Raw genomic sequence first — 13,853 nt, 5'->3', positions numbered from 1 at the left:
GATGACTAGTCACTCGAGTTAGTATGCAGATATATATGGTTTGCACCTAGGCTTTGAAACTATACATTTGCAGGGTTGCTAGTATACATGGAATACATGGAATGTACATTTGGATGGTATGTGCCTATTTTTTGATATTTTTTCCTGCAAGGATCAGCATTGTCAACATTACGGTCCCTATAGGAGCAGGTCGGCCAATTTTTTGAGAATTTGGCTATTTATATCCAGTCTCCCTACTTGGCGCGCGCGCGTGCGCGCGCACACACACTCTCTCTCTCTCTCTTTTCAGTCTTCAGTCTTCCCTTTGCAGGTGCACACTCTAACACTCTGACTCTCCATGCATGGTGTTGCCATTGTCATTAGCCTGATTTGGTGCCCTCACTGACGCTTTGGGCTGTGTACAAAGACTAATTAGTCCATCATCATTGTATGGACATTCTTCTTTATTCGGTGCAATATTCTTCCTTCATCCTTTGTGTAAGTGTGGGAAAGAATGTGAGAATGACAATACTTTGAACTTAACCAATTTGATCAATTATCACCATGAAAATTGAGGAGAGAGAGAGAGAGAGAGAGAGAGAGAGAGAGAGAGAGAGAGAGAGAGGACTCGACACCACGTGAGAGTGGAACTGGCCCCTTTTCCTTTACAGGAATTTATTGAAACAAAACCACGGGCACCAAGTGCTAGAACCATATACAAAAGGGTTGATTTGTTGCAATTTTGAAAATCAGGGTTTTGAAATCCTAATTTTTACAAACTCTGGGCAACAAGTTGATTTTTTTCTTTAGTGCTTGGATTAGATCAAGCTAAGTAGAATGCGTTTCTTAGATGAGAGATAGATAGGAGAGTTTAAAGCATGTGGCTGAAATTTCAGCATGAGAGCTTTATTATATAGGTTCACCGGTTCATGGTTCGTTTCTCCGATCATGAGTATCTGGTTTTACTTTCTGAAACCACTCATTATATGGGCTTCTAGTCAGTGTGACTATTTGAGTGTAAAAGTTTTAGTTATTTGAGCTTTGTGGTCAATCTGATTGCTCGACTAAACTTTTAATTTCTCTTGGGCACCTTGTTAATGGTGACCCAAGTATAATTATAGGGCGTTCTAGCCATTGGGCTACCCTTAAATAAAAAAATGAATATTTAATCATATTTTAAAACACTTAAATAATACAAATTGCCTTTCAAAACATAAGCTTCAAATTAATTTGGAATCATTGAGCCAATATGTGATATACAAAAGGTTTGCTACACTTTGCCTCCTCTCTCTCTCTCTCTGTGCTTCTCTCTATGTCTCTTTTTTGTTGCGTACTCTCATAGGCCTAAGGGCTAATAACTGCTCAAGGATACTTGGAAGACGAATTGGCCTAAAAGCCAATTTAATTATTGGCTGGTGAGATTAAAATTTTGAGCACTAAAATAATTATTAAATTAATATTCAGAATTAATCTTTTAAAAATTAATTTAATAAGTTGGATAATGTTAGAAAATGAGATGAGATGAAAAGGTTGTCACTTGGCAAAACTTGCCGAAGTGGAAGATATGTTTTTGGGGTCTGGTGAAAGTCTATTCTAGCTATTATGAGAAAGAATGAGATTGTTAGAGAGCAAGAATATTCTATCGATGTGATTTGCAGCCACCAGGGACTATTCCTATAGCAAGTGACAGTAGTTTGGAGCCCTCTAAGAGCAGGTGATAACAACCCAAGGTTCTTTTGGTACAAGTGATAGCATATAAGAGGCAACAATCTTTCTGGTGGTCTTAAGCTATAGGTGACAGTTTCCATGATTGTTTGAGCAAGGAGTATTTTCAACATTTTTCGCAATGAAACTCTGAAATTTCTCTCTCCAGCGTTCTCTCTCATCCCCCAGTCATTTCTCAAGTTATCTCTTTAAAATCCAATCATTTGAGTCATCAGAGGTGGAGATGTTGGAAAATCTTTGCTATAAACCCTAATTTACAGCAGAAATTAGGGTTTGACAGCCACCTCAGGATGTGTGCTCAGAATTGAGGGTCTAGGACTTGAATTCTAGTAGTTGAAATTGAGGAATTTGAGGGAGATTCAAGAGGCCAACTAGCCAATATCAGATTTGGGGTTGACTTTGTCTTTCAAGGAGCAAACGAAGGGGCAAATTGGTTTGGAGGCTTGTTGGTCACTTTTGATAGCAAGTGGCACTTGGATTAGTGGAGGAGGTTAGACGATCTTAGTTGTACTCCATCCATTTGCAATAAAAGTAAAATAATTGAGAGTCACCTCGGGATGTGTGCTCAGAATTGAGAGCCTAGGACTTGAATCCTAGTAAGTGAAATTGAGAAATTTCAAGGAGATTTAAGAGGCAAGCTAGCCAATGTCAGATTTAGGACTGAATTTGTCTTTCAAGGAGCAATGTGATGGCCAATCTTTGAGCAAACTGAGGGGCAAATTGGTTTGGAGGCTTGATAGTCACTTTTGACAGCAAGTGCCACTTGGATTAGTGGAGGAGGTCAGAGGATGTCAGTTGTACTCCATCCATTTGCAATAAAAGTAAAAGAAATATCACAAGGGTGCGCTAGTTTTAGGGCCAATAGGTTGTCCGTTGTCCAAGATTAAAGTGGTAACAATTGCATTTTCAGTTTATATGGATTTTATGCTTGCTGTAATTAGTGTTAAATTAGGTCATCTATCACCCTATCTGAGAAGAAAGGTTGGTTTCACTAGAACTGTAACCTCCTTGAGAGCCCCAAGAGGGCATGTATAAACCTTACCTTAAAGTCCCAAAAGGCTTTGGTTCAATGATTATCAGCAACAATTGCTATAAGTGCTATTGGCTAGTCTTGATCAAAAAGTTCGTGATTGGAAGATACTACTCATTTTATTCCACTCATAATTGAAATTGGTCTTAAGACTACAGGACAAAATGATTCCATTAGACCGTTTATCTGAAAGTATTTAGCCAAGTGGAAAAACTGCCTAGAGTTGAAGGCAACTTGGGCAGTTGCCAATTGGTGCTTTAATTGAAGAGTTGTTTCCCCCATTTTTTTCCCTTGAGGATATGGCTGAGAAGAACAATAATTCATAAGGGGGGAAGCGTTACATCCTTGGAAATTTGAATGGGCGCCAGTAGCATTGGTCATAGCCTTGAGTCATAAAGTAATCTAGTGGGAATGCACTAGGGGCACCTTGGGCTTAGGGCAGCCAAGAATGCTCATTTGTGCATGTCATTGTGTGATCACCCACAGCTAGACTTTAGGCTTGATGGCCATTGTGTTCGTTCATTGGGATAGTGTGGGTTGGTTGTATGGGACGCTAGCTTTTTGGATGCACTTGTGGCTTAATATGCTGCTGGCCCTGGGCTCAGGGGTGAGCATGTTTGGCTTTATGGCTGGGAGGTGAGTATGTTTTCCATGCCCTTTGTGTTTTGTATCATGGAGATGACTTGTGTTGTGTCTTGTGTAGGTTGGGTCCTAGGTGGATTTTTCAGTTTGGATGAGAGGTTTATGCCAGTGGTACATTAGAGTACATTAGACCTCCCACATCGGGCTCACAATCTGCCTCTCACTAGGTGTAAGGATCCCCAAATCATGTCTAATGGTACTTCTATGGCCTTGAGTTGGTGTAAGAACTTGGCCCGCGGTATAGTGGCAAATGCTCAATTTGTTTTCTAGTTGTTCAATTTGTTTTTTGTGATGAGATATTCCACGGTCCCATTGTAACTATTTGTTGTCTTGGTCTGGTAGATGTTTTAGGCTTGCAGTATATGTCCATATAGTTTCTCTTCACAATCCGAGTTATTGTAGACATGATGCAGAGGCATTCTTTAAAAAGTCACACCTTGCCATCCTAAATTTTTAGCTAGACTTGCACTTCCTGATCTGAATCATAAGTTCCACTCAACGTCTCAACCTTTCACGGGGCAATCATAGGTCTCATTGTTATATTAAGGTAGACTTTTAAGTTATTGGTATTAATACAAGATCTTCTTATTTATGTTTATGAATCTTTATTTGATGTACAATGGTTATCTTCATATATGGTTTCATTTTTTAGTAGAAAAGGTTTGTGGTGAGTTTTTAGCATTTCTTAAGAGATATTGATGGTTATTTACAGGAAGAAGCTTGGGGTGTGGGCCAAGTGCGCTTTAATAAAGTTGTCAACCTTATAGGCTGTTGCTTTGAGGGTGATGACCGCCTCCTAGTTGCTGAATACATGCCCAACGAAACCCTTGCTAGACACTTGTTCCATTGTAAGTATGCCTTATTTTTCTGTGTAATATTTGTTACTTGTTGCAAATATAGGCCTTTGAATATTTGAAAAATTTTGAGTCAAGTGAAAGGGTAACTTCTTATTGTGAGAAGCTATACAAACAACTTGGAGTGAGTGACAATTACTTATTTCTTCATCTTAACTGTGTTTGTGGTCCTGCTTCTCCTGTTTGTGAGCTTTCACTGAGTTAGTGTTTGTCTAGTTGTGTCCACTTCTGTCCAGTTCGGTCCACATTGTTCCATTTTTTGGTCAGTGTCCTACTTTTTGGGCAGCCCATGCCATGTTGGGCCCGGGACACACTTTGTCCGGTTAGATCTTGGAGTCGCCTGCACCTATTATAGGACAGCCTGTTGATTTAGTGACTATCCCTCAGTGATTCTGTGTCCCATCCTTCCAGTCTTCACTCTCTGAATGCCCTCATTGCAAACACACTGTATCATGTGCAGTGGCTTTGTTGTATCAGACTTCTTCATTGCTATTGCTGATCATTCATCACCTTCATCTTCTCTTCAGTTTTCAGTCATACTCTTTGCATGTTCTTGGTTTGGCTAACATACTAACACGGTAACATTACCATCTTCTGTGATAGTATGATAGATTCTAACTTTTCTGCACAAATGGCTGCATTTTTAGCCAGAAAAAACCTTGCCTGGCCTCTATGCAGCCTCGCCTAGCCTCGCCCATCTGCTAGGATCTCATCCTGGCATCAGACATCTGGGTTTTGGGACTGGCAGCCTGCTTCAGATTGGATTTACAGTCTGTTACAGCTGTCTTTTCCCAGGCGTTTTCCCATCCAGCTGGGTTTTCCTTGTCCACAGACCCTGCTGCTATTCCTCAACAATTCTCCTACATTCTTGCCCGGTGGGCATCCTCTGTCAGTTTGGCAGTTTTCTTCTCTTTGGTGATGCTGGTTTTACTTTCTCAGTGTCTTGATGGACAGCAGCCAGAGGCTTTCCCCTTCTGGGTTGACAGGCACTTGTAACCAGGGCTAAATTGATTGATTGATTGAGAGAGAGAGAGAGAGAGTCTGAGGCGATGGCAACCCTTCGTGACCCTCCCTTACAGCAAATTGATCCCAGCCTCGTGCCCCTGCCTTTTCGCGCAGCCAGCATCACGTCCACAGGCCTGCGCAACTCTGCGCGGCCCCCTGTGCGCAGGGCTCAGGCAGAGAGAGAGAGAGAGAGAGAGAGAGAGAGAGAGAGAGAGAGAGAGAGAGAATTGAGGATGCTGTCACCTGCGCTGGCCCCTGGCACCCGCCAACGTGACCTGCACACTGCCTACCTGGCCTGCCAACGTGACCTGCACACTGCCTACCTGTAATCGTGCTGCGCTGTGGCATGGAGGCCCTGGCCAGAGTATCGCAGAATCGCCAGGATCAAAGGGTGTGCTTGCAGAATACGTCCCTGCACAGGCCGGGAAACGACAGTAACAGGGACAGACAGATAGACATTTTACAAGGACAGATCTGTGCCCAGGAGGCAGCAGATTACTGACGAGCAGAGACCGTAGACAGTACATTCTGCTGTTGCACGTGCAATCTGCCCTACGCACAGACAAAGAAAGCAGACCCGCCTCTGTACACACACACACACACACACACACACACAGAGTTGTTAAAGTGGTGATACAACATGGCTGGTCTGGGCATGGACTTTATTGACCAAACGGTGGCAGCCCTTGGTCTGGATTCTGAAACAGAGGAACCAGAGGATATGGTTCCTTGCATAGAGGAGATGCCACCAGGTCGTGACTTCCAGCCTGCGGGCAAATGCACCAAGCATACTTCGGAAGATACAATGGATCATCAAGATCATCAGGAACGTTCTTATGCTCAGGTTGCTTCTGATTCTGTGGATTCTCAAGATGTTGACTGGGAGCATTTGTTGGAGTTTGCCAACACTCTACTTGGTGGATTATGTTCAACTTAATCATGAAGCGTTTTCAGACTCTAAAAATGAAGATGTTTTGGAAGCCACTGTGGATCCTCCTTGTCACTTGGCAGATGGGGTTTTTTGATGGGGGATTTTAATATGTGTTGATCCTTCACAGTCCACATTAGAGCATTCGGTGATGGACACTCCGGAAAGCCGTGTGTGGAATGTGTTTGCTCTTGCCGTACTTAAGCAAGATCTCTGGTCATGGCTACACCCTTCTTCTACAGGGTTTACTTTTCATTCTGCGCAGTATACAACTACGTGGTCACGGTTGGACTGCATGTACATCATGCAGGATGATACTTTTCTTCCTGAGATGCTGGAAATGAAAGTGTTGCAGCAATATGCCTTGTCGGACCATTTTCCTCTACAGCTTGAGATGCTTGTTCAACCCATTGCACCTTTCAAGCAATTTTTGGATAGACTTCCTTTGCGTTTCAACTCGTCTTATTTGAAGCATTCAATCTTTCAGGGTTATATGCAGCAATTGATTGATAGATTTTTATTGGACTTCTCCTTTGAGGGCAAGGCTTCTTTTGAACGATTGCTCTCTAATGTGCAGCGGGTTGTTTGGCAGTATGGGATCCATCATGTCTCTCTTTGTCGGCGGCGTTGACAAGCAACGGAGGACTTACTGGCTTTGGTTTGTTCTCTACTGGTGGAGACTCCAGATGATGTTTTTCTGCTACCATTGGCTATGCGTTTGGTTGATCTCCTTAAAGAGTTTCAGTTGAAATCTTATCAACAGGCCAAATTGCAAAATTTGATTGAGAATTTTGTAAGATAGTGCTTGTCAGACTCATAAGTTCATTCGAGCTCTTCATGCATCTCTCGCTCGAGAGAATATGACTAGACTCCAGGGTGCAGAAGGTCAAATGGTCATTGATTCTCAGAGTATTGTGAATATGTGTAGGAATTATTTTCTAGACCTTCTTGGTTCTACTCCTTCACCTTCTGACTAAATTACTCATGCTCACTCATTTTCTATGATTTGGTCCGCAATTAGGTTCCACATGACATGCAAACTACTTTGGAGACAGATATTTGTGAGGCGGAGGTTATGGATGTTTTGTTACACTTGCCCAAGGACAAAAGTCCCGGTTGGGATGGTCTCACCAATGAATTCTGAGGTTTTTGCTACCAGTCTGGTGAAACCATTGACGGCTATGTTTCAGCAGGTTTGGGAAACGGGGTTCATGCCTTCCTCATGGAAAGAAGGACTTATCAAACTGCTTCCAAAAGTTCCTTCGCTGTGGTGGTATTGATTCAATTGGACTTGGAAAAGGCTTTTGATTATTTAGACTGGTCCTTCATTGCAGAACTTATGTCTACTATGGGCTTTGGTATTCGGATGTCTCGTTTGATCTACACCATTAGTGTTGCGGCTTCTTCGTGAGTTATGCTGAATGGTGGTGTTATCGAGCCATTTGTCCTTGCACGCTCTGTGAGACAGGGTTGCCCTTTGAGTCCTCTCTTTTTTGCCCTTGCGACTCATTCGGTTCTTTCGATGTTATCTCATATGGCAGCTTCTACTCAGTTGGCTGGATTGTCTCTTGCTTTTGGACAGCACTTCATTAGTCAATCCTTGGCTGATGACAGCTTTTTGATTTTGCGTGCGGACAAGGACAATATTTGCAAGGCATTAGATGTTTGGACGCTCTTTGGTCATGCTTTTGGTCTTCGTATCAATGCTTTCAAATCAGCCATTCTTAGTTGCACAGAGTCTGATTTACAGTCATTGGGCTGGCAGGGACAGGTTGTTCCTTGTGGTTCCATTGTCAGGCATCTTGGGTACCCTTTGGGTGTTGACGTTGGGCCAAAGCAACTACTAGAGTGGATTTCACAAAAACTGGCAGCTAAGTTTCTGTATTGGAAGTCGCAAGCTTGGCCCTTCCATGTTCGCCTCAAAGTGGCTCAGACAATCATGCTACCAATGTTCACATATTTCTTGCCATTGCTGCCTTGGACTGCTACTACTTTGAATGCTCTTACTCGGCCCATTCGTTTCATGTTATGGAAGAAGGATTCATTGCATGCAAGCATTTCATGGATTTCTTGGTCGCATGCATGTACCCCCAAACGCATGGGTGGTGGGGCTATTTTGGATGCCGAAACTCATATGTTGGCACTCCATTGGTCTCTTTTTCGTGCCATGTGCTTGGATCATCACCCGTGGGTCTTTATAGCCCGTTATTTTCTTGAGGATCACGGGCTTGTGTATGGTAATACTCAAATTCGGAGTTCCTGGTGGCATGTTCTTAATGCCGACTCTTAGTTTTCTAGTCCTTCATCATCCCTGCTTGCTCATTTGGTATGTTCTTGGAAATTGGTTCTCCAGAAGGCTCAATGGCATCCAACGGAGGACCGCTTCGCTACTAACTCTTTTCAACTGGAACTATTGGCAGCCTCGCGATTACTTTCTTGGGAAGGTAAACATGAGCTTAGACCAAAATTTAACCGCATGGCACGTTTAGGCTTGACTTCAGTTGCAGATGCCACTCTTGCTAGTCGCAATGGGTTGATATCGTTTTGTACAGCCACGAGGCTTTTCAGGATCCCTCGTGGATACTGTGATTTATGGGGACAGCTTTTGATGGTGCTCCAGAGTAGACAACCCTTTCCTACCCTTGCTTCGGATCGTCCCTGGCAGGACTGGGACCTTGCAGGCCGGCTGAATTTGGAAAAGGCCTCAGCTAACTAGGTGTATCATCTTCTGATTAAAGATCATCAATGGCTGGTTACTAAAGCTAATATTGTATGGGAATTGCGTAAATCTGAGTCATGGTGGAAGGTAACTGTGATGAAGGGCTGGTTGAACAAGACACCTTTCAAATGCAAGGTCTTTCTTTGGAGGGTGATGATCGGTGGTCTTCCTCTTGCTTCAGCCCTTTCCAAGCGTCGAATCTCCAACGGCAATTGTTTCTTTTGCACCACCAGTGTGGAATTGGCCCGTCATCGATTTATTTCTTGCCCTCTCGCTAAGAAAATCTAGTCACTCTTTTCAGCAGTTTGGCGAGCAGTGGTTGGTTTCCGCTAAGCCCTTTTGATTGGGTTTTTGCGCGGCCCAAATAACCCACACCGGCACAGTCGCATATGAAGATCTTGTTTCACTTTCTTAGATATTGGGGCTGTTGGCACAATTGGACCATTTGGAATGCTTTTCTTTGTAATTCAGCCTCTAATGTTTAGGGACATAGTGCTAGGCTTAAAGGTCTCTTGCATTGGCAGATAGATCTCATTCGGCACTCTGACTTACTCCCTCAAGAGGAATTACTTCCCTGGCATATGGCAATTTCCTCTGCGTCTTTGCCATGACTTTTGTAACTCTTTTGTCGTTTAGTACTTTATAAATATATCATCCATTACGGAGAGAGAGAGAGAGAGAGAGAGAGAGAGAGAGAGAGAGAGAGAGAGAGAGAGAGAGAGAGAGAGAGAGAGTTTTGCAAGAATTGGGCTGGTAGGGAGCTGTTGTTTTCAAAGGAGATATTATGTGGCACTTGGGTTATCCCACTGGTATGGAAGTCCCTCTCCAAGCATTGCTAGATTGGATGTCCTCTAGAATTCATGATAGGTTTATGCATTGGAAATCTCAGGACTAGCCTCTTCATGTGCAGCTCAAAGTGGCACAATCTATCATGATTAGCATGGTCTCTTATTTCTTATCCTTGCTTCCTTGGACGAAGAAGTCTCTCTTTGAATTTGTGCGACCTATCCATTTTATTTTATGGAGAAAGAAAGGCAAATCATTTGGATTAGGTGTGGATTGTCAAAACATGATGTACCAGCGAGACAGTAGGGTTTGCGGGGAGGAACACGGAGTGAACTCGGCAAACATGGAGAAGAGAAGAGAAGAGAGAAAAAAAACTTTGATGAATGGAATGATGAAGTTTTGAATCATGGAGTGAATGTGATACAAGGGAAGAAGGGTGCTATAGCACAAGGAAGATGGTGATGGCAGCCACGAACCACGAACCGCAATGTCCTCCTGAAGGGGTGTGAGGGTAGTGGAGAGACTGGAGAGAATAGGTGACGGACTGAATGAATCAGCAGAGACTGGAGAGAATAGGTGACGGACTGAATGAATCAGCTGTGAGGAATGAATGAGAGAGTGGCCTATAAATAGGCACAGTTAGTCTAGGATGGCACCCCTTTTTGGGGCTGCAAACCCTAAACGCAAATCCTAAATGCAAAACGCAGAAATGCAAAAACGCAAATTGTGGGTGAAGGGTGAAGGGTTTCTCAATACCCCCTCTTAGGCCCAAAAAGAGGAACAAGAGAAGAGGGAGGTGGAGATGTAATGCTACATGTTGAAGAATGCGCATGCAGCAGGTGCCACTTGGACATTGTCCCTCGTGGGGAAATTGTTCACTTGCCCAAGCGCCCTAGTACAAAGACGATGAAAACATGCAATGCATAGGAGGAATGTTGGACTTTGTGTGGTGCCGAGAACCATAAGGATATGCCCGTAACCGATCTCGGGAGGTGGCTCCATGTTAACCAAGTGACCAAGGCAAGAAAAGAAGAGGAGGAAGAAGATGTAGAGGATCCCTAAGATCCAAGATTTCCATTGGAAAGGGAACTTGCAATAAGGACCAGTAGACAGAGTGAATTGGAGAACCCAAAACCCAACCTCGGGAGAGAAGCCACTAGCTCCCTGCATCCATGCTGGAAGGAATACGAAGGTCTCGTCACCAAGTCGCGGGTGAACCTTCGAGGTTCCTATCTAGGTGGTACCTGAAGATCTTGGGTATCAGTAGAAGAGATGACTGGTCGAGGACAGCCACCCTAAGAAAGTAGAGGATGGGTTCCCCCTCTGAGGTGGGAGGTGGGGGGGCCCCAACTGAAGTCAAAGAAGAAGTAGATGCCCCCTCTGAGGGCAAAGAAATAACATCCCCCTCTGAATCCACTTGTGAAGTAGATAGGGAATCCAAAAACTCATGGATCACGGACTCCAAAATGTCTGATGACGAAGGAAGAGCCGTTGGTTGTGTTGAAGAAGGTATCTGGGGTGTCGAAGAGCTCCCAGAGGTAGCCTCTTGAACCTGAGTAGTTGAGGGTGGGAAAGGGTGGGGCTTAGAATGAGCAAGAGGTGGGCAACAGTCGCTGTCTCTTAGTGGAGCAGATTGGGTAGCCGAAGAAGAGGAAGAAGTCGAGCAGCCACTGTCTCTCGAAGGAGCGGACTGACGAGGAGATGGTATCAAACAATCATTGTCTCTCGATGGAGTGGACTGCAGAACCGCGGGCCGTGGTAGCCACTGTACCCGAAAATAGGTGGGAGAAGACTGTTGCTAGCATTGCGACGATCTCTAGGAGGTTGTAGCGCCAATCGATCCTCCATGTGCTTGAAAGGACTTAGTGCCCATCGGATGCGTCTTATTGCCTTGAGCATGTTGGGTATTTGACTCACGCCTTTGTTGGGTATTTAACTCACGCCTCACTTACGCCTACGCTCATATGGGAGTGTCGGTGATTAGTAGGACACTGGGGCACTTTTTACTCTCTGCAGGAGAGGTTTTTCCCCCCAGACTTAATAGTCTTATTGTCGTATGTGCTTATGTGCTTATGTTACACACTTATGGGCACTTAAGTGTGTGTCGGGTGTGAACACTCCCTACAACCCTAAGTTTAAGGGTTGTACTTTGTACTTTTTGGTTACACTCTTTCAGTCAATTCTCTTGGGTGTCGTGCTTCGGTGTGTCTCTCTCACTCTCACATTGTCTACTGAATCTCAGCTGCACCTCGATCCTTCCATCTCACATTTGGTATCAGAGCGGTCTTCAGTCTGCTATCTGCAGCCCCCGCCAGCTCTACCCAATTGACCTGCAGCTCGTCTGCCCGCCAGCAATGCCTGATCCTGTTCGCCAGCCCCTGTCAGTCTCGCCCTGTACCTGCGTGCTGCCGCTGCACCTGCAGGCGCCACCATCTCAGCTAGACGTGCCCCTGTGCCCGTCAGTCTGCCAGAGTGCAGACTCTCCCGCCAGCGCGCAGCTCCAGCTCGTCAGGTCTGGGCGCCGCCTGTCACCAGCGCGACCTGTCTCCAGGGTCACCTGTTTCCTGCGCCGCCTGCCTGAAGTCCACCCGTCTGTCTAAAGCGCCACCTGCTGGTGGCCGCCTGCCTGTGGCACGTCAGCAGCCCGCTCGACACCGTTTGACCAGCGATCGTCAGCCGGTAGTCCACGTCAGCAACCTGCGTCCCGTTCGCCCACTCTGACAGCCCGATGACTTCCGTTTGACCAGCGACCTGCCACACTGCCACGTCCACCTGCAATCCACGTTAGGTATTTTTAAACAAAATTTTTATTTTAGTCCAGAACAAAGTTCTGGAAGAGGACGTTCATACGCAGCGGGCACAGCATACAGGATACAGGTATGGGATAAATTTGATGCAAATTTTTGGACTGGTTCATCAGAAATTTTGGGGCTTTTGTGTATTTTGAGGACAGTTGCATATGAACTGCTGTTACAGTCACAGAAAGACTGTTTTGACAGAAATTTTGGCAAAAATTTTGGGGATTTTAATATAACAGTGTTGCTGAGCACTGTTTGCACCTTGGGAAGCGTGCATTAAGAGAGTTTCTGGCAGAGTACGCCCTTGCACATTAATTGCAGAAGTGTGTTTGCTACAATTTTTGGAAATTTGCAGATTTCGAGTCCTTACTGCTTTGACATTGCTCATTTGTCTTTGGAAATTTGTCATCATGGCAAATCAGGGAGGTGATGTCTTTATGTATGTATCCAAGGAAGACAGATTGGACGGAAACAATTACTTGCTATGGTCATTCATGATGAAGAATGTATTAGTGGCCAAGAATTTATGGGATTATGTCAGTGGAGAGGAAACTCGACCGGGAGTTGTAGCTCCTGTTACTCCTCCTTCTCATGGCGCATGTGGACAACGGGGACCTCGGCCCGCTCCACCTCAGCCACTTCCTCCAAGAACTGCAGCTCAAAAAACTTGGGATACACGTGATGCACAGGCCTTGTCGCTGATTGCTCTGGCAGTTCAACGGTCCATCATCCCTCACATTTGTTCAGCATCTTCTTCACGAGATGCATGGTTGACTTTGGAGCATATGTTTGCAGGAAAGAATGAGACTCGGATCTCTTTCTTGAAGAAAGAGTTAGAGACTTTGAAGATGAATGAGGGTGATTCTATGCAGGATCACTTGAATAAGATTCAGGACTCGAGGGAGCAGCTCATGAATATAGATGAGTATTTTTCGGATGCACAGTTGATATCCACCACCTTGAATTCCTTACCTCCTTCGTACTTGTCTTTTCATACTGCATTGAACCTCCCCATGAGGATTGCTGAGCACCCACTCACTTTTATTCAGCTAGTTAGTTTGCTTCTAGAGGAGGAGCAAACAAGGAAAAATAGTGGTGTGGATGCTATAGTCTCTGAGCAGGCTTTTGTTGCAAGACAGAAAGGCAAAAACAGCAAGGTAAAAAATGCTCCACAGAGTTCTGGCACTTCGGGCACATCACAGAATCAGACACAAGGGGAGACGCAAGCTAAAAAGCGAAAATGTCATTATTGTAAGAAGCCAGGCCACTATATCACTGAGTGCAGGAAGCGCATTGCCAAAGAGAAGAAGAAGGAGCGGGAATGTCTGTTTCTACTACTTCTTCCACTGCTAGTGAGTCCGCGTCCTTTGTTGTGGACAGGGACTAT

The 13,853-nt window shown here is 44.7% G+C and overlaps 1 protein-coding gene across 2 annotated transcripts in view; it reads left to right on the top strand.

The window, feature by feature from the left end:
• Positions 1-13,853, top strand: part of LOC148019319 (serine/threonine-protein kinase BSK1-like) — a 61,773-nt gene that overhangs the window by 7,148 nt on the left and 40,772 nt on the right. For both annotated transcript variants that reach the window (XR_015687571.1, XM_087660923.1), the window contains exon 3: positions 4,089-4,224. Coding sequence is in view for 1 of the 2 variants with exons in the window: in XM_087660923.1 (XP_087517049.1) it covers positions 4,089-4,224 (136 nt within the window). In the remaining variant the exon portion in view is untranslated. The remainder of the gene's footprint in view (positions 1-4,088; positions 4,225-13,853) is intronic.

This window comes from Lygodium microphyllum, chromosome 20 (assembly GCF_053477565.2).
Source record: "Lygodium microphyllum isolate KBCC chromosome 20, Lygodium_microphyllum_v1.1.10, whole genome shotgun sequence".
NCBI classification, from domain to species: domain Eukaryota; kingdom Viridiplantae; phylum Streptophyta; class Polypodiopsida; order Schizaeales; family Lygodiaceae; genus Lygodium; species Lygodium microphyllum.
The sequence above is the reverse complement of the archived record's forward strand: the minus strand, read 5'-3'. Positions and strand labels throughout refer to the sequence as shown.